Source organism: Dermacentor andersoni, chromosome 7 (genome assembly GCF_023375885.2).
Source record: "Dermacentor andersoni chromosome 7, qqDerAnde1_hic_scaffold, whole genome shotgun sequence".
Classification (NCBI taxonomy): Eukaryota; Metazoa; Arthropoda; class Arachnida; order Ixodida; family Ixodidae; genus Dermacentor; species Dermacentor andersoni.
This window is the reverse complement of record NC_092820.1, coordinates 135,330,677-135,354,494: the sequence shown is the minus strand read 5'-3', so window position 1 is coordinate 135,354,494 and position 23,818 is coordinate 135,330,677. Positions and strand designations below refer to the sequence as shown.

General features: G+C 43.6%; 2 protein-coding genes across 4 annotated transcripts in view; one reads left to right on the top strand and one right to left on the bottom strand.

Annotated features, from left to right (window-relative positions):
* Positions 1 to 3,362: 3,362 nt before the first annotated feature.
* LOC126534580 (sulfotransferase 1A1-like) overlaps positions 3,363 to 23,818 on the bottom strand; it is a 51,267-nt gene continuing 30,811 nt past the window's right edge. Inside the window, exon 2 of the mRNA XM_055072353.2 lies at positions 3,363 to 4,548. Coding sequence (XP_054928328.1) covers positions 3,573 to 4,517 — 945 coding nt within the window. The 5' untranslated portion in view covers positions 4,518 to 4,548 and the 3' untranslated portion in view covers positions 3,363 to 3,572. The remainder of the gene's footprint in view (positions 4,549 to 23,818) is intronic.
* Positions 13,196 to 23,818, top strand: part of LOC129385601 (probable chitinase 2) — a 198,438-nt gene continuing 187,815 nt past the window's right edge. For 2 of the 3 annotated variants that reach the window (XM_055072352.2, XM_072289339.1), the window contains exon 1: positions 13,196 to 13,331. In XM_055072352.2, the coding sequence (XP_054928327.1) occupies positions 13,256 to 13,331 (76 nt within the window). In that variant the 5' untranslated portion in view covers positions 13,196 to 13,255. The remainder of the gene's footprint in view (positions 13,332 to 23,818) is intronic. The other variant, XM_055072349.2, reaches the window with a different exon arrangement.

Here is a 23,818-nt window from a genome sequence, read left to right as displayed (position 1 = left end):
CGAACGCGTCAAGTGCGCGTCGTCGTTTAACGAGCACCTCTCCCACCAAGGCCCCGTCGCCAGTAGGAAGTATGAATGCTTGACGCACCACCAACACATGATGGGCCGAGCAAAGCACTACTGGGCCCGAGAGAACATACTAAACTACGCACAACTCGTTATTATGGCAAACATAGCTTAATGGCGGAGCGCTCATATGCGCGTTATGTGGATTTCTGAAAGCGCATGAAGTCAATGCGACGCATATATGTAGCTGCCTGCACGTTGCAGCATGAACTGGCCCATGTGAAGGACATGATGTGAAATGGTTTTTCGGCGTGGTATAGGTACGCCGTGAGCGAAATGTAACTACGTTTACCTGAACAAAAGATGCATTTTCGAAAAGTTCTTGAAGCAGCATCTGTATGATGTGAAAACGAAAAATGTCGCTTGCCACGTACCTGTGGAGGACGTGGCAGTCTCTAACCATATATTGGCCTTCTTGGAGAGAGCTTTCGTTATCGCCAAAACTATAGATTTCACGTCAGTATCCCGGCTGCTTCCTATCAGACAACACAAAAGGCCTAATCGTAGCGATGGCACTATTTCGTATGCGTACGCAAGATGCTAAGGTCGAATTTCTAACTTACTCTTGGTAAACAAAGCTTAATTAATTAAATAATGGATCTTACGTGCCAAAGCCACTTTCTGATTATGAGGCACGCCGTAGTGGGGTATTGCGGAAATTGGAACCACCTGGGGTTCTTTAACGTGCGCCTAAATATACAAATAAAAAGTACACGGGTGTTTTCACATTTCGCCCCCATCAAAATTCTGGGATTCGATCAGGGATTTCTGGCCGGAATTCGATCCCGCGACCTCATGCTTAGCAGCGCAAACAAAGCTTCCGTACAAATGAATGGGAGCTCTTATCAGTCATGTGCTATCAAATCTTTTTATAATGATGTTGAAGGGAGAGCCGAAATTACTTCATTATGTTCCTTACTGCCCTTTACTGTAATACAAGCGTAATGAAGTGCATAATTTTGAACTTGCATAGAAAACGGTCTTGTAGACAGTAGAACCTCTACATGGCTACGTGCGCTGAACAGAAAACAGCAAAAGAAATTTCGGCGTCCTCAACACACAACTTAGCACCTGACACGATTGCGTTTACGATAGCTGCCTTCTGTATCAATGTGATGGTCTTTTATTTACACTTTCAGTTGGCTTGTCTCTAGTGTCACCAAGCGGCGACGCGGTTGAATATGTTGCACGCTGCGACGCCAACATTTGTCGCGTTCGAGCAGCACGTGTCACACTGGGAGGCGTGGTCTCTGAGATTCCGCCGGTACAATCTCTGAGGCCACGCCTAGCTGTACTAGCCTGCGCGATGCCACAGTGAGATAAATTGCGATTTCGATAATGAGCCTCTGCTTATGCGCAGCTACGTGCAGTGGTAAGAAGGAACAGTGTTCCACGGCGCATTCAACACAAATACCCAAAAGCTTTGACGCCTAATATGTGCAAAACGCCGTGGAATGCGATTGAGCTTGTAAAGGTCGGGCAGTTCTTGTTTCGTAGGCAACTAAAGTTTGCATTTCGGAGGCAAATCAAGTTCGGTAAATTTATTGGCAGGATAATTGTACTTTCTTCAAACAAAGTTGTAAAACGTGCATATCTACGCAGATTTTAAGGGGGATTTCACTGTGTTACATCCAATCAGTGAGTAACGTTCCGTTTCGCTATAACGAAGTTTCACTGCAACATGTATTTGTTAGGAACAAGCAACATTAGGAACAAGCTACATTGTCTGTGGGTGCATCAGCCTGTGGAACTGCTCATGAACTGCTGTGGAACTGCTTGTGATCATAAAGCGATCAATGTGTGATAACAGTCACATAGCAAATCTCTAGAAAGTGCATTAGAAACATTGTGCTTATGTAGTGGTGTTATTGATTTGATTTGTAAAAAAAATCTGAAACCCTTGGCCACTTTAGTGCTTCACTTTTGTGAATAATCATGCTTAGCAGGTGTTATCACTTTTGTGGCCTTGACAATATTTCAGTGGTGCTATGGAGGGTTGTAAGAAATAGGCCATAGGCATTGGTGCTGTCGGTACAGCAAAACGTTTTTTTTTCAGCAATGCGAGGATTAGAAACATTCCCATTCATTTGTCCATTTGCAAGTGTTAGGAGACACTCAACTCCTTCATAATTAATGCTATAGTGGAAGGGTATATTGTGTTCCTAAATTCATGTGTGTTTCAAACATCCATGTAGGAAAAACTTCCGTGATAGTATTGCTGGAGCTCTTGATATTATTCCATCCGCAAATCTCGAACAATGTTGACAAGGTAAGCAAAATGATCTTGGGTCTCCCAGACCATCGCATGTATGCATTGTATGCCGTTTCTAGCCAGATCATCGAAGCTCAGCAACATTTAGTTGGACAGTTGATATAGAAGGAGACACTCTGAATTGCAATGTTATGACTGAATTTTTGCGTCTAGAGACTATTTAAATGACACCTTTGTGCTAGTGCTTCCCGTGATAATAGTGTTCCCAATGTAAATCGGGATGTTTGGTAGGTCTTACTGTCATTTTTGCAACTACTGCCTAGCCCAATGAACAAGTGGTGCTTTACGATACTGTTCTAAGGTGCTGACGCTTGCAATGAATGTTCCTGCCTAGCAGTGCCGCCACTTTTTAAAGAGCTTTGAATGGTTTGAACGAACGTCATCTTGGGGCCCCAAATGACGTGGCACTCAACAAATTGCTTTATTAAAATATAGAGCTACGTTACACAAATATTCACTAAAAGCTATCGTACCTTGCCCTTCAAAAGTTTGTTTAATCCGGTAAACATTTTTAAGACGGCTACGAAATGTTTCACAAAATTTCTTGCAGCAGTTTTTAACAGGGCTAAAAGACGTTTTGCAAGACATCTCATAATCGTTTCTAAAACGACTACAAAACATCTGGCAAAACGTCTTATAAGCGTTTTTTAAACGGCTACAAGATCTCTTGCAAAACGTCTTGTAGCCCTTATTTGGCGGGGAAGTAGACTGTCTTCATGACGGCTACAAGTCGTTCTAAGACATACGACAAAGTTTTGGTCAGGCGTCTTCAATATGTCTTAAGCATCTTGCCAGGATGTCTTAAAGATGCCTTGTAAGCGTCTGTGATGATTTTCAAGACGTCTTGGTGGTTTTGCGAAGACGTCTTGTAGACGGCTAATAGACCAACGGGTGTTCATATGAACGTCACTGCAGAATAAATACGTATGTATAACACAAATTGTATCGGAGACCGATACAATTATCGGAAGACCGATACGGCTGTATCGGATACGGCTGTATCGAATACGGAAGTATCGGAAGACCGATACGGCTGTTTCTGCAAATGCTTTTTTAATTTTATGAGCGGGTAGAACCTTCGCTCGTTGCAAAAGGGGTAAGAAATGATCCGAAGTGCGTACGCCTACTGGTATCAGAATGCTGTGTCCAATAACGTACATTGAGCGCCCTAAAACAAGAAAACAACACTGTTTTTTTACAAAACTACTGTTCTAATAGGAAAGCCCTTAGCGTTTTACGGAAGAGCGACGTTGGGCCAAAGACACATGACGTCACTTCCGTGCGTGCTTGCCGAAATCCACTCTTCTAATGTCCTTCTGTGATTCTCAGAAAGGAAGCTTTTGTAGCCCCCGACAGAACCTTGACGCACAAACTCGTGTCTAAGTGGACGGTTTTGCAGGAATTTCAGCGTGTCCTCCAGCTCTTGGGGAACGAGCGCGTTTTTCTGTTTCTGGTATTGTGCTGCGAGCTCGATGTTGGCCATAAGAAAGTTTTTGAAGAGTGGGCGCATGCTCTCCTTCGATGTCATTTCGACCACGCGTTGCAGCATAGATGGGTCTCTGGACACGCGCCGACCGTACTCGGGACCTAAGAACTCGGCAATCTTCTTCACCTGCATCTTGATGTCATCATGTAGCTCTTCGTACGTGAGGAAGAGAACGTTGCTCTCGTGCCTTCGAGTATACCATGGAATGAGGCTGCCTTTTAAGTAGCATCCGTAGCTGTTCCTGCCGGATACAAAACGCTTGATGTGCTCGTCGAAGGGGACGACATGCTCATCCTCGGCGGCCGTCTGTGTTTGCAAGTGATGGTAGGCAGAGACGCAAACGTCGTAAGGGTTTCTGGCGACGTATATGTACTTAGAGTGAGGTGAAAATCTTTTCTCTTCAAAAGGAAGGTGAGTCTTGATGGTGCCCGGCTTAGACATATTCTCCACAGCATCGACACCGAAAAGCTCTAGAAAAGGTGACGCAGCAAAGAACTGCGAAAGTTCTGTCGGTGGCGCACAATCGTAAAAGATGCCGTACGCTATGTACTGAACCCAAGTTGTTCCACACTTTGGATATGTGGTGACAAAAATGTCACCTGCACGCGGCTCGTAAGACATAGCCGCAAGAACGGCGTCTTCCGGGAAGAAGTACGTGACAGGGACGCCTTGCACGGTCTTGATGTACCTCATCGTTGCAGATGGTGGTCTGGCAGATGATAGCCTGCAACCAAGTGGGCAAAATTTGACAGCCGGTAAGACACTATTGGCAAACAATGCATTTTGTGCATAAAATGTTGGAGGACAGCAAGTCAGCAACCATTGTGTTGAGCGAAAAAAAATGATACATTACACAGCTAAAACATATTTAGCTCATTCCACACAGGATCAAGTAACAGCGACGACTACCCCCACATCGTTTACCCCTGCTAATATCGAAATGAGATAAGTCAGTGCTCATTAGTTGCTCCGCTCAGGAGGTGAACTCCCCGAAAATGCGTGAATGTGTCTAATGGCTCTCATCAAATCATTTTGTTGTAGCGTGCATCGAGAAACGTTACATTATATTGTAGCGACAGTGATTACAATATAGAGAATGCATTCTGCGGAGGCCAAACAGAATTGCCAATACGGTCACCCAAGAAACTTTAAGCTGATTTTTATTCCGTAGAATAGTGGTAAAAATATCGCATTTGAGCTACGCGCCACAGGAGCCGGTGATAATACTGGCAGGTGCGTATTTGCATCAGTAATTAATATGAGCTTCTAAAAGCAGTAGTCCAAACAGAATTTCTTCGAAAAAGTGTATATCTTGATTTTATATGCGATCTTCACAGAAAAGTTAGGTTAACCTAATAGTTAGGTTAGGAGCCAACTTAATATAATATGCACTATAGTGTTGGCATAAAGAACAGCTCGATAAAGCAATCGGTCGTGTATCCTGATATCAGAAACTTCGGCCTTCCTCTCCCTGGATGATCTTTTCTTGCATGTTACATTTGCGTGTGCGTCATTTGCGTCATTAAGGAGTGTGCAATAGAAGTGGGTGGTAATTCCGTTAGACAGGATGCCAGCGCGCTTTCGCAAGAGACGAAAGATCTGACCAAGAAACGTCAATGTATGAAAGCCTCTAACCCTACGGCTAGAATAGAACTGGCAGAACTTTCTAAGTTAATCAACAAGCGTAAGACAGCTGACATAAGGAAGCATAATATGGATAGAATTGAACATGCTCTTAGGAACGGAGGCAGCCTAAAAGCAGTGAAGAAACTAGGAATAGGCAAGAATAAGATATGCGTTAGGAGACAAAGCCGGCAATATCATTACTAATATGGATGAGAAAGTTCAAGTAGCTGAGGAGTTCTATAGAGATTTACACAGTACCAGTGGCACCCACGACGATAATGAAATAGAGAATAGTCTATAGGAATTTAAAATCCCACAAGTAACGCCGGAAGAAGTAAAGAAAGCTTGGGGGCTATGCAAAGGGGGAAGGCAGCTGGGGAGGATCAGGTAACAGCAGATTTGTTGAAGGATGGTGGGCAGATTGTTCTAGAAAAACTGGCCACCCTGTATACGCAATGCGTCATGACTTCGAGCGTACCGGAATCTTGGAAGAATGCTAAAATAATCCTAATCCATAAGAACGCGGACGCCAAAGACTTGAAAAATTATAGACCAATCAGCTTACTGTCCGTTACCTACAAAGTATTTACTAAGGTAATCGAAAATAGAATCAGGAACACCTTATACTTCTGTCAGCCAAAGGACCAGGCAGGATTCCGTAAATTCTACTCAACAATAGACCATATTCACACTATCAATCAGGTGACAGAGAAATGTGCGGAATATAAACAACCCTAATACATAGCTATCATTGATTACGAGAAAGCGTTTGATTCAGTCGAAACCTCAGCAGTCATGGAGGCATTACAGAATCAGGGTGTACACAAGCCGCATGTAAAAATACTGCAAGATATCTTGCAGATATCTTGCCACCGTACTCCTACGTAAAGAAAGCAAGAAAATCCCAATAAAGAAAGGCGTCAGGCAGGGAGATACGATCTCTCTAATGCTATTCACAGCGTGTTTACCGGAGGTATTCAGAGACCTGGATTGGGTAAGAATTGGGGCTAAGAGTTAATGGAGAATACCTTAGTAACTTGCGATTCGCTGATGATATTGCATTGCTTGTAACTCAGGGGACCAACTGCAATACATGCTCAGTGACCTGGAGAGGCAAAGCAGAAGGGTGGGTCTAAAAATTAATCTGCAGAAAACTAAAGTAATGTTTAACAGTCTTGGAAGAGAACAGCAGTTTACGATAGGTAGCGAGGCACTGGAAGTGGTAGGGGAATACATCTACTTAGGGCAGGTAGTAACCGCGGATCCGGATCATGAGACGGAAATAATCAGAAGAATAAGAATGGGCTGGGTTGCGTTTGGCAGGCATTCTCAGATCATGAACAGCAGGTTGCCATTATCCCTCAAGAGAAAATTGCATAATAGCTGTGTCTCACCAGTACTCACCTACGGGGCAGAAACCTGGAGGCTTACGAAAAGGGTTCTACTTAAATTGAGGACGACGCAACGAGCTATGGAAAGAAGAACGATAGGTGTATCGTTAAGGGATAAGAAAAGAGCAGATTGGGTGAGGCAAGAAAGGCGAGTTAATGACATCTTAGTTGAAATCAAGAAAAAGAAATGGGCATGGGCAGGACATGTAATGAGGAGGGAAGATAACCGATGGTCATTAAGGGTTACGGACTGGATCCAAGGGAAGGGAAGCGTAGCAGGGGGCGGCAGAAAGTTAGGTGGGGGGGATGAGATTAAGAAGTTTGCAGGGATAACGTGGGCACAATTAGTACATGACCGGGGTAGTTGTAGAAGTATAGGAGAGGCCTTTGCCCTGCAGTGGGCGTAACCAGACTGATGATGATGATGATGACATTTGCGTCATATGTGAGTGAGCAACGGTTGGTGTGCGATCGTCAATGACGATTCAGATTGATAGGAAGTGGACTTCCTCACTCAATGTCCTTTACTTGGTGAAAGAAAATTGCAGTCAACCAGCCTGTCGAGACAAAGCCTAAGCATCTTTTGTGAAGGTCCCAGTATTATGTACAATATTAGGTCATACAGTGGAGCTACACAGGCAACTTTGTATAAAGGGCAAGTATTTATCCAAGCACACCATCGCTCATTTAGGTGCACGTGAGTATGCAAAGAGCAGACGTACTTAACAGAAAGCCAGAACACTCACGGTGTTATCGTACGAGTTTTTCTGGACTATCTTTCAGATATTTCCAGCCGGCCCTGCTTTCTGTCTGCGCATATGTTACTGTACGTATCTGCTCGAACGAAGTCTTTGCTCACGAGGGGAAACATTACGACTGTACCTGGTCTTATCTAATGGAATGGTATATTCAGCGCACGTCCCCGTTATCGGAATGGTAGTCCTTCTAGTGTGGTGTTAACTTGTTGCCACCATTGCGTTGGATTAGGTTTGTGCTAGATATGGGCAATCAATACGAAGGTCTTCTGGGAAGAGTTCTTTGGGACCCTTGCAAGAACCACTAAAACGTGCCGAGTTTCTTTATTGCCCATAATATTTACTGCAACGTTGTGCAAGCAGCTGAATGAAAAAAGTTCGTGACACTCATGAGAACTGAATAAAGTTTAAATTATTTGCCTTCCAGAAGAGCCTTCTACAAATACAAATAATAATAAATAGTAAAACTAGCCCCCGTAAGATGTGTTGTGATTGCTTTTTAATATATTGATGAAAAAATCAGTTTTTGCTCACTCTTTGTCACAGCGTACTGATAACTATGTGTATTTCTGGTAAGTTGGTATTCATGCCCTCTCATGCAAAAAGTACTGTAGGCTGACTATTTATTGTATAATATGGAGAAGTAACCAGCCGAAATTATTGTTCAAGAACGTTCGGAAGTCAATGTCATGCTTGGTTCTAGTGAAATTTCTACCTTTGACAATTTGTGATGTTTGGGGCAACTCAATGCCAACTCACAATGGCAGGACAGACTCTATCATTTAAGTTTAGGGCTAACCTGGTTATGAAAACGGCCTGCAGCCTGAGAAAGAGTGGTATTAGGCACGGGACCTTTGAAGACGTCATTTTGCCCGTAGAGCCCACGGAAATCAAGAAGAGATTGCAACGAGAGCTGATAGCCTTCCTGCTAAGAAAGGGGCTCATGGATATCTGGCGAGGCATACCTGATCTTAACTAATTGGAGGCTCAGGCGGAAGAATTTCCGGCTATGTATGTCAGGCTAACCTCACCTGCTGCAACACACCCGTCCCCACTCCCCCCACCACGATTGCGACATTACGTTCATGTGCAAGCAAAACTATTTAAATTAGACGGTGTGTGCATTATACAGGTTGTCCCACATAAGTTGAGCCAAGAGTTCAAAAATGAAACGCTCGTGGGAAGAGAATTGAACCAAAGGTAGACTATTCGCAATAGCCTATAGTAACTCAGACAATTTCTTGTTTTCCCCATTACTCACTAACTAATTAAGTTTAATTACCAAACGTTTTAATTATTGACTGAGGACCCCAAGTATGAAACGCAGATTTGTAGAGCGCCTTCAGAAACCACCGATCGAGTTGTTTCCTTGACGATGCGTCTGACGTAGTCCTTTTTTCAGGGTTGCAAAGAAAGCACGAGAAATATTAAAAAAAAAAAAAAAAAACTACGTGACCGAGCGCTTGCGCAGTGGTATCGGGCTGCTCTCAAGCGTGCGTTTGGTGAACAAGGTCGGCTGCCGTCGGATCACGGCGAAAATGCATGCTGCTGGCCGAGCGCTGCAGATGAGCTAAAGAATGCCCTGCTGCTTCTTCGTCGCCCGCCACGATGCAGCCGACCTTGTTCACCGAACGCATGCTTGAGAGCAGCACAATACCACTGCGCAAGCGCTCCCCCACGTGGCTTTTTTCATATTTCGCGGGCTTTCTTTGCAACCCGGAAAAAAAGGATTACGTGAGGCACATCATAAGGGAAACAACTCGATAGGTTGTTTCTGAAGGTGCTCTGGAAATCGGCGTATCAGACTTAGGGTAGTCAGCCAATAATTCAAAAGTTGAGTAATTAAACTTTACTAATTCGTGAGTTATGGGGAAAACAAGAAATTGTCTGAGTTACTATAGGCTACTGTGAATAGTATGCGTTCGGTTCGATTCGCTTCTAACTCGGCTTTCACATTTATATTCTTGACAAGTTACGTGGGACACCATGTGTACGGAAAACCACAGTAAATATTTTATTCCAGAATGACAACTCGTTGTCGGCATGTCGAGGCAGAGACATCGGACGACTACGGTCATTTTTGTCGTTGAGTGAATATGTCTCGAGGGTTAGTTGTCTTTGGGAAACCTGGGACGCAAACAACTTCCCTAAGAGACAGCACACGGTGGTTTTGAAGTGGTGGTAATATATAGAAACACAGTCTCTTCTTAGATATCAGAGGTGTTAATGCTATTTGCTCTAGATTTTCAAAGTTTGCATGCAGTGTTTTATGGTTTCTCACACAGTATATGGGATTGTTTGGCACGGTTTACTACCCCAAAGAAACACTTCGACAACCAGAAAATGCTCGCAGTGAAATTTCGAAGTAATGCGGAAAGGGTGCCATGTTATGTTGAGGGGGGAATTGTTCAATGGATCGGGCAGTCTGGCGGGCCGCCTTGACCCGCAGAAGACATTTGCCACGTCTAACTTCCCACCGCCTACCGACAAGAAAGGAGAGCGCAGATTGTTTGGCTTGTCTGCCTTTTACGGGCGCTTCGTCAAAAACATTTCGCACATCGCCGAGCCATTAACTTCTCTCACAAAATCAGACGTCGATTTCGAGTGACAGGCGCTTCAAGCCGAAGCTTTCCTAGAGTTTAAACAGCACCTGCAGTCAGCACCAGTGCTCGCCCACTTCGACGAAGGCGCTGATGTAGAAATCCACAGAATGCAGGTAGCCTAGGCCTCGAAGCCGTCCTAGTCCAAAGGAAAGACGGATTTGAAAGGGTCATTGCTTACGCTAGCCGGTCGCTGTCGCAAGCGGTAGCTAATTATTTCTGAGAGGGAAAAAGAATACCTTGCCATCATTTGGGCTACCACGAAATTCCATGCTTTACGGGAGACCCTTCGAACTCGTAAGCGACCACCATGCCTTGTGTTGGCTGAGATATTAAAAGGACCCTTCAATACGCCTCTCACGTCGGAGTCTCCAATTTCAGAAATTTGACATAACCGTCGTATACAAATCCGGAGGGAAGCACTGCGATGCCGACTGCCTATCACGCGCCCCCATTGACCCGACGCCGCAACACGATGAGGGTGACCACGCCTTCCTAGGAACAATAAGCGCGGAAGACGTCGCTGAACAGCAACGAGCAGACCCGGAGCTAAAAAGCCTCTACGGGTATATGGAATGCAGCGCCTACGTTGTCCCCAGAGAATTTAGGAGGGGATTGGGTTCGTTTTTCGTGCTAAGTGACATCCTCGCAAAGAAGAGCTCACTAGTCCATGCCAAATACCTTGTTGTTGGTCCCTCATCTCTGCTTCAAGAAGTACTGCACGCCCTAATTGACGATACGACTGCTGGACCCCTCGGCTTTTCCCGCACGCTACTGAGGATACAGGGAAAATTTCTACTGGTCGCGCATCAGAGCAGACGTCATCCGTTACGTCAATATACGCCGAGTCTGCCACGAACGCAAGACACCGCCGACAAGGCCAGCGGGATTACTACAGCCGATTGAGCGTCCTTACGGGCAGTTACAAGAAATCAGGATGGACTTATTGGGGCCAATTCCATGTTGTAACTCCCCAAATAATACAGGTAGACAAGACACGAGAGGACAAAGGCCTACCATCCGCAAACGACTTGTCTTACGGAGGGGCTCAAGAAGACTCTAGCCGACATATTGGCAATGTACGTTGGCGTCGAACTCAAGACGTGGAATGCCCTCCTTCCGTACATAACATCTTCGCTTATAACACGGCCGCACGAGAAAAAAACGCACATCACGCCATATAAGCTGGTTTACGGAAGGAACCCGACGACGACTCTCGACGCCATGCTGCCGGAAGTCACTGACGAAGAGAATTTCGACGTCGCCGCCTATCTCCAGCGCGCCAAAGAAGCCCGACAGCTCACCCGCAGACGCATAAAGAACCAGCAGAGGACCCACAGATGGCGCTACGATATCCGACGATGATACATACAGTACAGTCCGGCGACCGCGTTTGGGTTAGGACCCCCATACGCCGAGGAGATGTTAGTGAAAAACTTCTGCGACGCCACTTCGGACCCTGCAAGAAAATCCGGCGATTGGGCGCATTGAACTACGAGGTCGTGCGATACGGCATTTGGTACCACAGCGGCGCCACTCCCGACCTGAAAAAGTCCATGTTGTGTGGAGTAAGCCCTTCTACCAGCGCTGACAAACTTTGGGACTCAGTTTGCTTTGTTGCATTTTTTATTGCTAAGCGTGCTTTTGCTTTTCGCTATCCTGATAGGTTTGTAGCATCGGGATAAAGCTTTTTAAGAGGGGGCATAAACAGATGTACTTGTTTATCTTTCGCGGGAGACTGCTTTTTCACTGGCTAACAAATGTTGAACGTTATCGCTCAGCGCAGGAGGCACCTGCATGTATCGCAAATTTCTCGAATGTTATCGATGGTTCTATCCTTTGTATGTTGTCACCGACCTTCGTGTAATCTGATTGTATGCGCAACGCGAATATTCTAGTACTTTCTGGAACACACGCGGGTACCAGCAATTAAACTGGAACCTTCGATGACTCATGTACAAAAGGCGACACGCTTCACCCGCTGATCAGATTTCCGACGATCGCCGATTGTGTTCACCGCTATCATTGTGCTTTGAGCGTAACTTGCTTCTGTTGGCACAGGTTCCCCCAATTAAAAATTTCGTCGTTCACAGGTTTGCTACTGTTTTCTTGACGGTCACTACAACGCGACAATATTACGCGAAAATAGCAATAACTTCCCTATGTTATCGAAGGTATATCTACAAGCGACCCATGTGTGTTGCAGTGACAGTGGTCGCAATCACAGCTGTTCATCTTCACTGATTTTACACATGACAATGTTTTATTTGCAAAATATTAGCAAATTCCTCTATGCCAGTCATCAGGAAACCAAACGTGAAATTTTTGAGCAGATGAAAAAGGTCGACCAGACTATCTTTGCTCGATCTGATCAGGAATCACCCAACTGAAAAAATGAGAGAGGCTTTAGTAAACGGCTCCGAAGTATTTCTTCCACCTGGTGCTTTTCGACCGCACCCAGAGCACCGTACACAACCGCTTTTGCATTTTGCCTCAATCGCCATGGGGTCAGTACTACCAAAAATTCGAACTCTTTATTTCATACTCAGCAGTACAAAATCGTAGCCACGAAGCAATAGCGGCACCCACAAGTAACTAGTAAGGGTGAAGAAAAGATAACCACTTGGGTCTCTGGCGGAAAAATGTTGCTATGAGGCAGCCTGTACGGAAGCGCATAGCATATCATTTCGTGCCTTCGCCTATACCTATGCGCTGTCAAATGCTGATATCAGGTTGACGATAAAAACGTACGCTATTTGTGCCGTAGATTGCTCGCATCACAAGCGGCTCATAGAAGGATTCTTTAGGAAAAGCCACATGGAGATATTCATCTCCTGCTTCGCAGAATTAGCAAGACAATGCGGTTACATTATCTGAAAGCAACGAATTCGTGCTCTTCGTCTTTTGTTCCATTGTTTGCGAGCGATATGCCCCGAGCGGCATATCACAACCTATTAGCACGACAATGGCGATCAAGCCTATCATCACTGCGCCTGCTTTGGAGCTCTCGTTTCGTGCCACACTGAGCAGCCTCACGGACGCCGAGAACACCTCGCGACATGGCGTCGCATCGGTCGGCTGCCATGCTAGCGATCAGCGCGGCCCTGCTCGCGCTCTCCGTCGCGGAGACGACCGGTGAGCGAACCAAATTCTATTTTGAATAGTAGTTTACAGCAGTGCTTCGCAACTTGCGATGCCCGGTTGTAGAACGCGGTGAACAGGAAATAAACACGGCCAGCGTCATTTTTGACGATCGTACTTTTCTTTTTTTCAACGAAGCAGCTTCCCGTACTCAGCAAGCAATGCGAGCCGGCTAGTTAGCAGTGATACCTAGTTGCCTGTAGCACTAACGCTAAAACGAAGACGAGAAAAAAGGAGCGTTTGCGGAAGCCCATTCCGTTCATAGTTTGTGTTCTCCCCGCTGGTGCTACATCCAGCCACGGATTCCCGTACATGCGCGTCGTTTTCCTCGATAGCAAGAAGATATGAACACGGTCCATGCCTGACACTTCGTATGGTATCCATATCCATGGTGTCCATGAACACGATCCATGTCTGACACTTCGAACTGTGGCACTGCCGTTACATGCCTAGTCATCGAGGCCGCGGAATGTCGAGCACCACTCTCCAATTTTCTCCCAATCTTTCTTCGCTCACTAACCATCCATATTCGACAGCGATCACTAGCGCAGGAGTGCGTCGTCCACCGTTTGACGATGATGCGCTTGTGTGAAGTCTCTATCACATTACCCGTTTACGCAGCGTGGTTGTTTTTTTTTACTTGTTCCTACCCCGTACCGTGGTCGCGGTTAGCCGCCTGCTAGCTGGCTACTCAATGCCCGCCGTGGAAACTGAGTGGTTGTCGCGCAGCGCTGCTGTGCTCGAGGTCGCGGGATCGATACCGACCTTGGCGGCAGCATTCCAATAGAGGGCGGAATGCACAACCGCTCGCATACCGTGCATTTGGTGCACGCTAAACAGCCCCAGGTGGTCAAAAATTCTCGGGAGTGCCCCTCAACGGCGCGTCTCATAATCAGATCGTAATTCCGTAGCACGTAAAACTACGTAAAATTTAAATAATTTATTATTTGGCTACTCATGGTCAAGAAATGGTTTAGTGGCCCTGAAGTTTAAGTTTGTGCGTCTCGTAACGGGGCCTCGTCCTATGCGTCATCTCTCCAGATGAAAACTACTGCTTCTGCTACATTCCCGCTCTTTTCTTTATCGCTCACATACGGCCGAAACTCGTACACAACATCACTGTTAAAGAGAGGAACGAATAAACGTCGTAGGATGAACTGTGCCCCACGCGTAGACGCCACGATTTTCCGCGTAACATTGCCGATGCAGGCTGCTGTGTGGGAAAAAGGAGGCTTAAAATTTAGAAGGATAGTTGTATCTATGGTGTATTGGTGCTTTAATAACATCGACAGCATAAGACGCATGGCTACTGAAGAGCCCATTACAGCGAAATATTAACTAAGGAATGCTAAAGAACGGAATATAAATGAATAAAATAGGAATGATCACATTTCAGAATATCTTAAAATAGAATAATTCCGCGCCACATACTATGAGGTTAGCATGAAGTTGAAAATATATACACACCGTGCTTTACGTAGAGTCAGCGCAAGAACTGTCAAAGTTATTAGTAGTCTGTTATCACGTGGAATTAACAGCAAATGGAATGAAATTCCCTAACCCTAAAAACTCGTCAACACTTAATTCAAGCTAGAAAAAAAAAGTAAAGCCAGTTCCACGCTGTGCAAGCAGTCAAAACAGCGACGCTGGTGGTCGTTTTCTCAAGTTTTGGCTCGTGTTAAGCGCAATGTTTGTGAAAGTCGTTTGTCTCGTTGTCGTCGTTTTGTTAGATGCGAGCTTCGCTTCCGGATTGCGCACACTCTTCAGTGGCGTGTGGTTGTGATCAAACCACAGTCTGTCACCCGATTTCCAGCTGTGGCCGCACTCACGGTCGAGGGATTCTCTCTTGAACTGTCCATCGGTACCCTACGTGGGAGGAATCTCTCTGCTCGGCTTCCTACTCTCGAAGTTGGTGGCTAGGTTGTCTCTGCTGGCGCTTGGCTTGGTTTGCCTTGTCTTGAAAGTGGAGGTTGGCTTGCGCCGGATGGCGAAGGCTCGACTTAGAACAGCTGCGCTGTTAAAGAAACATAGAAGCTCAGCCCACAGAATGTCACTCGCACGAGAAAGGTATCCTGAGGTTCTAGTGCGACTGAAATAATGTTACGGAGTATATAAGCTATATCCGCCATTAAATGAGCATGTCTATGCAAAAATAAAGATATGCGCATATCCAGCGCAGTGTTGAAATCTAAACCATTGGAAACTTTCTCGAGTTAGCGAGTTGGCAACAGTGTCGGGGGAAAGAAGCAGCCGCGTCGCCGGTAACTGCTTGCTTTGTTTGGGACGAGGACGAAGACGATGTATGACGCTTGTCATGAGAAGAATGTTTATGAGATATGTATCAAATAGATAAGTATGACACGCATCTTAATAAACATAAGGCTCGCGCTTCTGCCACAGTGGCACATCCGTTTTGGGCAACTTGTCCAGAATGGGCACACACACAGTGCAATATACTCAGTTGGTCATAACCACTGCCGAACTTATCTGTTCGGCCGCATAACCAGTGACACATATACAGCGATCCAAGTTATCCACTTGGCAAGACATCAGCCAGGACATATCCAGTGACCAATGTTTTCTATAGGTATGTGTTCACAAATAGATCCGGCGAAGAAATGACCATGAACGATAAACCATGGAGAAGAGGCAAAAATGACTTCGCTTTAAAGAAATGTAGACAGTACTCAGCTCACGATAAATACCGACGTTAATGCGATTGGCTGTAGATAGACGCAGCAAGCGCTACATCGCTGAAAACCATATTGCTGCCACCGGCACAGGAGGAGACAATCTCGCGGCCAGCCACAATGCCAAATGACCCCACGATACACTTTATCGTGTAATTAATGCGCCTTAGATGTGAGTTCACTGCAATATCTCTCCATAAAGAGCTGATTTCGACGCGGCAGTGCTGTGAATAAGCTGCTATCACTTGAACATACTCAAGGCTGTATTACGCACCCTTTGTGTCACCTTATCCCATCTACTCTGGAGGATTGCCTGAGGTTGAGCATCTATCAGTGCCAGATGTGCAGTGCTGAAGTTGTATGTTTGGGCAGACACCCAGTGGACTCACTCCCGGTGGCATAAATTATCTGCTAGGCCAGGCAGAATCCGGCTGGGAGTTGTTTTTTCAGGCGCATACACAGTGGCCTCCGTTGTCTGCTTGGCAATTAAAGCGCCAGCACATACTCAGTGGCGCAAGATAGAAGACAACTTGGGTCACAGGGTGAAAGAGGTTCGATAGATACCGCGAATTCGGGAACTATCCCACGAAATGCTAATCGTAATCAAGTAACGCTATTGCTTTAAAGGTTCTCTTTGATTTTATAGACAAGACCCGGGCATGTACGAGTTGTATGCTGATGGAAAAATTGACAGACACGTAAGTATTCTTACGTGATTTGAATGGGAAAGCACTATGACTTCACTAATTATTTGATTATGTCCATGATACGGGACGTCATGCATTGTGATGTGTCCTTGCCAAATCCAGTTTAGTCCACCTTACTCTGTACCAATCTTAATCCACCTTAATCCTCTTTAATGCGCTTTGTTTCACCCTAATTCACATTGCTCTAATTTGTACTAATTTTAGTCCACCTTAATCCACTCTAAAGTCGCCGCCAGATGCCTGCGACGTGACATGTGCAATGAAGCACGCACTAGACACACCTTTAGTCAGCCAGAACAGTGGTGCCACCGTGGCGCCGGGTGGGTGCTCGTCTCCGCCCCCGCCGGAGCCCGGATTGGATGCCCATCGAGATCCAAATGAGCTAAATTTTATTTTGAAAGTTATTGATGTACTTTGTTTACAGGAACCTTCATGGGAAATTTGACGTAAATTCTAGCATTTTTTGACGTGTTTTTCTGTTTCTGCCGTCGGCCATATTTTCCAAACCATCGCTTGACAACGCCAGATTTTCTGCCCCAAGGGACATATAGTGATTTCGCATGAAAAGCACAAGACCTCAACACGACCTTAACGAATCTCGCAACCTTGTGTATTGTGTAAATTGTGCGGTGTCAACCAGGTTGCGGTCTAAACAAGCATCAGCGGTGTCACAATTTAGGAAATCTGAAGAAGGTATATTTCGCATGTGATACTGTAATGAAGGTGTGTGCGCCACCTTGAGATTTCGATGACGTAGGAGTTGATTAAGAGCCCGTTTTACGAGGGCAAATAAGAGTGTTTTTGTCCCTATCTTTTTAGCCAAATTACGGCTGTATATTCGTAGCCAACATATCCATTCTTAGCGGTGGGCCTTTCTTGGACAGGCCCGGCCTTATATGCCGGTAGCTCCGCGGCACGGCGCTGCTGTCGGCTGTTGCAGATGGCGGTTGTGCTTCACACGTCCATAGCGTATGCGCAACGAAGTGTGATTCGTTTTCCATGGAGCCAGGGATGAACCCCCATAAAAATCCACAAGGAAATGCAACCCCCGTATGGAGAAAGGGGTTCCACGTTTTGGGTCCGCAGAAGAAGTTCCTGGCAGGACAGCAATTCACTTGCAACGTTGAAACCAAGACAACAGTCCAACAGTGGTTCCACAGTCAGCCCGACGAAATTCTACCAGATGCGAATCTAAAATTTAGTGCTGCGATGGGACAAATGTCAGAACTGGTGTGGGGACTAGTTGGAAAAAGTGTAAGGTACGTGGAACCGTACGTATATTTTCAATTACCTGTATGTACATTTTCCTGGCTAATAAGATATATGGGCAAATAATTCTGATTCCCCCTCGCATCGTGAGTATCGAATATTTCGCCCATTCATCGAACCACATGGATCTCCATTGTATGCACCTCGGCTTCTGAAGTGTATCTTTTGCGTACTATGTAGAAAACGCAGTCTGTGTCAATGTATTCAAAGGATGAACCACATCAGCCCATCTGCATATTACCTCGTCAGGAAGCCGTTTCTCTAATACACCAAGCTATCCAGTGCTAGGGACCTGTTGGCGAAGTATGGCGCGAGGGTCAATATTCAATAAAAATGGTGTGCAACACAACTAACTTTTTAAAAAAATAGCATTACTTTCAGTTTCGCTGTATTATTTTTTAGATACAATAAATGGGTAAATGACAATATACAGACGAAAGTCCCAAAGACAAAGACTGCAACGGGACCCTCGTTTAATAATAACAATGGAGAGCTGTATTAAAGAGGACCAAGCTAACTAAAAGAAACAAACACAATCGCGAAAATACACCATAAAAAATAAATTACCGAAAATAAATTGTCCGCACACAAACCTATAGTGTATAAAAAATAAAGAAACTGTCTATACATACAAATGACAAATGTACTGTAATGAATGGCGTACACTTAGTAATACATATAAAAAAGCTTAAGGGCATGACTAAATGCAGGATAGGATGAAGATTTAATGACATTGCGTAAACCATTCCACAGTTTTATTGCGGCGAATGATGATGTAATTTTTTCCACAGTTAGAATGAACCACAGGCAGTAGAAAATTGGAGTTACATGCAAAGCTAGTATTATTATTATTGGTGAGATACCTGGAATCAACGAATTGTTATGAAAGCTGTTTAGTAAATAATTTATAAAACATAATTACTAGATAGTTGAACAAGTTGGTTACAAGAACGATGCTATTTTCACGAAGTAATAGAGTAGCACTCGTGAAAAACCCACTGTTAGTGAAAATGCGTATTGCTTGGTTTTGTAAGTGCTGAATAGACGAGATATGACAGTGACATGTGTTTCCCCAGGAAACAATGGCGTAATTATTGTGACTGTGAATGAAAGCAAAGTATAATGCTAATAATGCGTATTTGGAGAAATGTTCTCTTGATTTGATTAATGCTCTAATACCGAAGGTACACTTTTGCTTAATTAACGCAGTGTGCTCCGAAAACTGTAGGTTAGAATCTAATTTGATGCCCAAATATGATACACAGTCGGATACAGGAATGTGATGACTATCTTGAGTTATCTCAGTCAAGCCTGGTAGTATTTTTGGCTAGAACGGAAAATCAGGAATTTAGTTTTTGAAGGATTGATAAATAAATGATTGGAAAAACACAATGCAACAATATCGTCAAGTTCTTTGTTTAATTTAAGGATTAAGGTTGTTAAAGAATTGCTACGCAACGAGATAATAGTATCGTCTGCGTATAATACATAATGTGCCGATTTGAGGCACGTGGGTAAATCAATAATATAAATGGAGAATAGTAAGGGACCTAGTATGGAGCCTTGTGGTACACCTTGGTTAATAAATTTAGCATCAGAATAAGCTCCTAAAAACAATTTGTTTCTACTATGCAGGTAACATTTTAGGAGTTTTAGTATAGGACCAGTAATTCCCAGGCCATCTAGCTTAGTATAAAGTATGTTATGATTAATAGTACCAAAAGCTTTAGTGAAGTCCAAAAATGATGAACTAATGAAGTTACCCGTATCAATCGATTGACGAATGTAGTCGGTTAGGGATATTAAAGCTAAGTTAGTTGAACTGCCAGCGCGAAAACCAAATTGAGAAGATTGCAATAAATTAATTTTTTAAGTAAATGTTTAGGCGGTTACAAAATAAATTCTCAATAACTTTACTAATCGACGAGAGAATAGAAATAGGACGATAGTTAAACACCTCCATTTTATTACCTTTCTTACGTACATGAATAACCTTAGCCCTTTTAAGCGAAGTGGGAAAAATTCACATTTAAAAATATTATTTATTATAACACGAAGTGTATAAGAAATAATTGGTGCAACAAGTTTTATATGAAATACAGAAATGTTCTCTAAGCCAGGGCTACTATACTTTAGAGCTAATACCATGGAACATACCTCATCTGCAGTTAAGGGAAAGAGAAAAAAAGAATGATTGCAGCGATAAATGGGATAAGTAGTAGTCATATTACAACTGCTGCATATGTTATAGAAGGATCATATCGACTTTTTTCTATAGTCCGACTATAGAATGGGAGTAAACAAAAAGAAATAGAGACCTTATCAACTTTTCTCTATAGACAATCTATAAACTGGGAGCAGACAAAAATAATCAGCACCTTATCGACTTTTGTCCACAGACAGTCGAAAGACCAAGAATGAACAGCAATAGAGACTCTATCGACTTTTGTGTATAGGTAGTCTATAGAGTGGAAGCAGACAAAATGAAGCAAACAGCTTATCAACGTTTCTCTACAGACAATTTATAAACCGGATGTAGACAAAAAGAAATAGAAACTTTATCGACTCTCGTCGATAGACAGTCTATAGACAAAGAATGTACAAAAGTAAATAGAGACTGTATCGACTTTCGTCCTAGGTGGTCTTAGAGGGGAAGTAGACAAAAAGAAACAAACACTTTATCGACTTTTTTTATATACCGTCTATAGAATGTGAGTAGACAAAAAGAAACAGAAACGTTATGGACTTTCGTCTATGCAAAGTCTATAGACAAATAATGTCGAAAAGTAAACAGAGACTGTATTGACTTTCGTCTATAGGTAGTCTATAAAGGGGACATAGACGAAAAGAAACAAACATCCTGTCGACCTTTTCTATAGAAGTTCTATAGAATGTGAGTAGACGAAATGAAATAGAAACCTTATCGACTCTCGTCTATAGACAGTCTATAGACAAATAATGGGCAAAAGTAAATAGACTGTTTTGACTTTCTTCTATAGACACTCTATAGAGGGGACATAGACAAAAGGAAACAAACATCTTATCAACTTTTTTCTATAGAGCATCTATAGAATGTTAGTAGACAAAAAGAAATAGAAACGTTATGGACCTTCTTCTATAGACAGTATGTAGACTTTGTATCAACAAAAGACCAAGTCTATAGAGGGGCAAGGTCGTCTATAAAAAGTCTATAGATTTTACATAGACAGTCTAAACTCATTTTTGTAAGGGAGCCACTGAAACTATTTGCTATGTTAGAAGAATCAGTATGAGTTTCGTTGTTGTAATTTTTTTTATCAGCATTATTACTTGACTTAGGTAAGTTCATGAACACATTAAGAAGTTGCCATTGTTTTTTGGGATTGTTCTTGTGTTTTGCAAATTCATTTTCCTAATACTGGCGTTTAGATTTTTTTAGCAAGTTATTCAGAATGTTACAATAATTTTTATAGCATGCCGCTAAGCCTACATTAAAGTGTTTTTTCTTTAATTTTTTTTATAGGTTTTCTTTTTTTCTCATACTGATCAGTAAACCTGTCGTTATCCAAAGGTTACTGGGAAACATCAAATATTTCCTGCATTCGACGATAGCTGCGCGAGCGCTAACGGCTTCTAGAAAGATGGAACAAAAATTTTCAAGAGCTTGATCGGGATCATGCAGGGAGTTAATTAGAGACCAATTAGTATTTGTTATAATGTTAACAAAACTATCTCGGTCAAAATGAGAGGAAAAGCAGCAAGGATCGGACTGAGGTATTTGGGCCTGAAAGGAGACAAATATTGGAAAATGGTCTGGGATCTGAGTATCCATGACACCAGAATTTGGAGTTGGCGCGATGTTAGTTAGAGCATGGTCAACAAGCGTGTTGGTACCATGAGTAGAACACCTAGTAGGAGAGATAATAAATGATTCCAGTCCGAAACCAGCAAAACAGTCTGTATAAGCTGTTACACTTCCATTGTCGAGGTCCAGTAAGTTGATGTTAATATCACCGACAATTAGTACTTGCTTATTTTCAAGAGAAATCTTTTTCAAAACCACGGAGAGTTCGCCCAGAAAATCAGGCATAGAAGAAAGAGGGTAGTGGTATACACAACCAAGAATAAGGCGATTACGATAAGGAGATTTCAGCTGTAAGTCAGTTTTAATCCATACCAAATCACAGTGGTTTACATGAAGAAAAATATCAAGCCTACGTTTATATTTAATATGAGGTGAAATACATATAGCGGAATCACCGTATTGATCCGAAATACGATGGCACTATTCTGCTTGGTATGGACAAAAACCGTATGAATTGCTATCCGCACTGCCTAGCTATGTTTCCGAAACAGAAATAAATGAAAACAAGTGACTAAGTGAGTCAGTAAATGCAGAAATGGTATCGTGGTTTTTGCGCAAACTTCGCGCATTGATATGAGGAATAGAGACATTAGAAAGTGTAAGCAATGGTTTAACTTCGGCTCATGATAGCAAAGAAGTGATGAAAAGTATTCGGGGACGAGTGTGTGTGTGTGTGTGTGGGGGGGGGGGGGGTTATCAGTCGGTAGGTCAGGAAATGCAGCCATAAGCTACGCCTACACGAAGATGCGAAAATCAGCCTTCGAGTTTATTCGGAAGACCCTGCTATCGGTTGATTCACGGGCTTTAATCTGGAAGTTTTCAGTACATAAAAACTGCCATCTGTTCTCTTTTTCTAGTGCAAGAGCCTTGCTGAATAAGCGTTTGTGTTGACTACGAGGTGTTCGTCGATGTAAATGGTACTTTCTCTACTACCAGAAAAACCAGTCTGGGAGCATCGAAGACGAGCTTTGCGACCCTTGCGAAGTTAATTCTTCTTGTCACGTGAACATAAACGAACAATAATGTTCCTATCCGAAATCATGCTGGCCACACGTTGAACAATGACAATGTCTCCAGAAGAAATTGGTCACTCAATTGCATCGGTAACCTTCTTCAAGATCGCAGAGTATTCCTCTCCTTGTGATGATTGAATGCGTTTAATTTCGATGTTATTCATCCATGGCGGCGATTCTCTGTTTTAATGCTTGATTCTGAGAAGTTAATGCTTTGTTAGTAGTTACGAGTTCATTAAATATCGCTTTGAAGGTGTCATTCTGTTCGCTCATGAAACGGATGCTTTCATCTAGAGAAGCAAGGTTGCCAGTTCCCTGATCATCAACCATCTTCCCGATCTCGGCAGCCAGACTGTCGACAAGTGAATTAAGCTTATCGTTAAGCAGTGATTCGAGATGCTGAATTTTTTTAGTGAGTTAGTGTTGGTGGGCATCGCAGAAGAAAGACCAAAAACGAGAGACACCCTTGCGAGCGGTAGCCGCAAAAATAGCATAAGACGCAGTGAGAAGTATAGAAACAAACCTGCAATAGAAATAGCAGATGGTTAGAATGCTTCCTGTATAGTTGCAATTGTCGCCCAGGAGTGAAGCCAGTGCCAGGACGGTCCCCTATATATGGTTTTCCAGCCCAACAAGCGCAGGCGCCGTAGGTCTCCAGGAAAGCCGCAGAGTCAGCCTGCCGTATATGCTCAGCACCCTGCTAGGCAGCATGCAGGATGAAGCCGTATGCAGGCGTATGCTGTCTCGAAGCTGTTCCGAAGTTATAGTAGGCCACCAAGTGTTTAATGTAGGCAAATTGCAGACTAAATGTCGCAGCCAGTAGAATATCAGATAGTTGTGCTTTTGTATATGATTTTTTTGTGGCATAGGTAAGTAGTTTCCGCTATTTTATATGCCAGAAAATAAAGAACAAGCGCCATACCGACATCTGTCGCTGAATATTCTGTAAAGAATGACA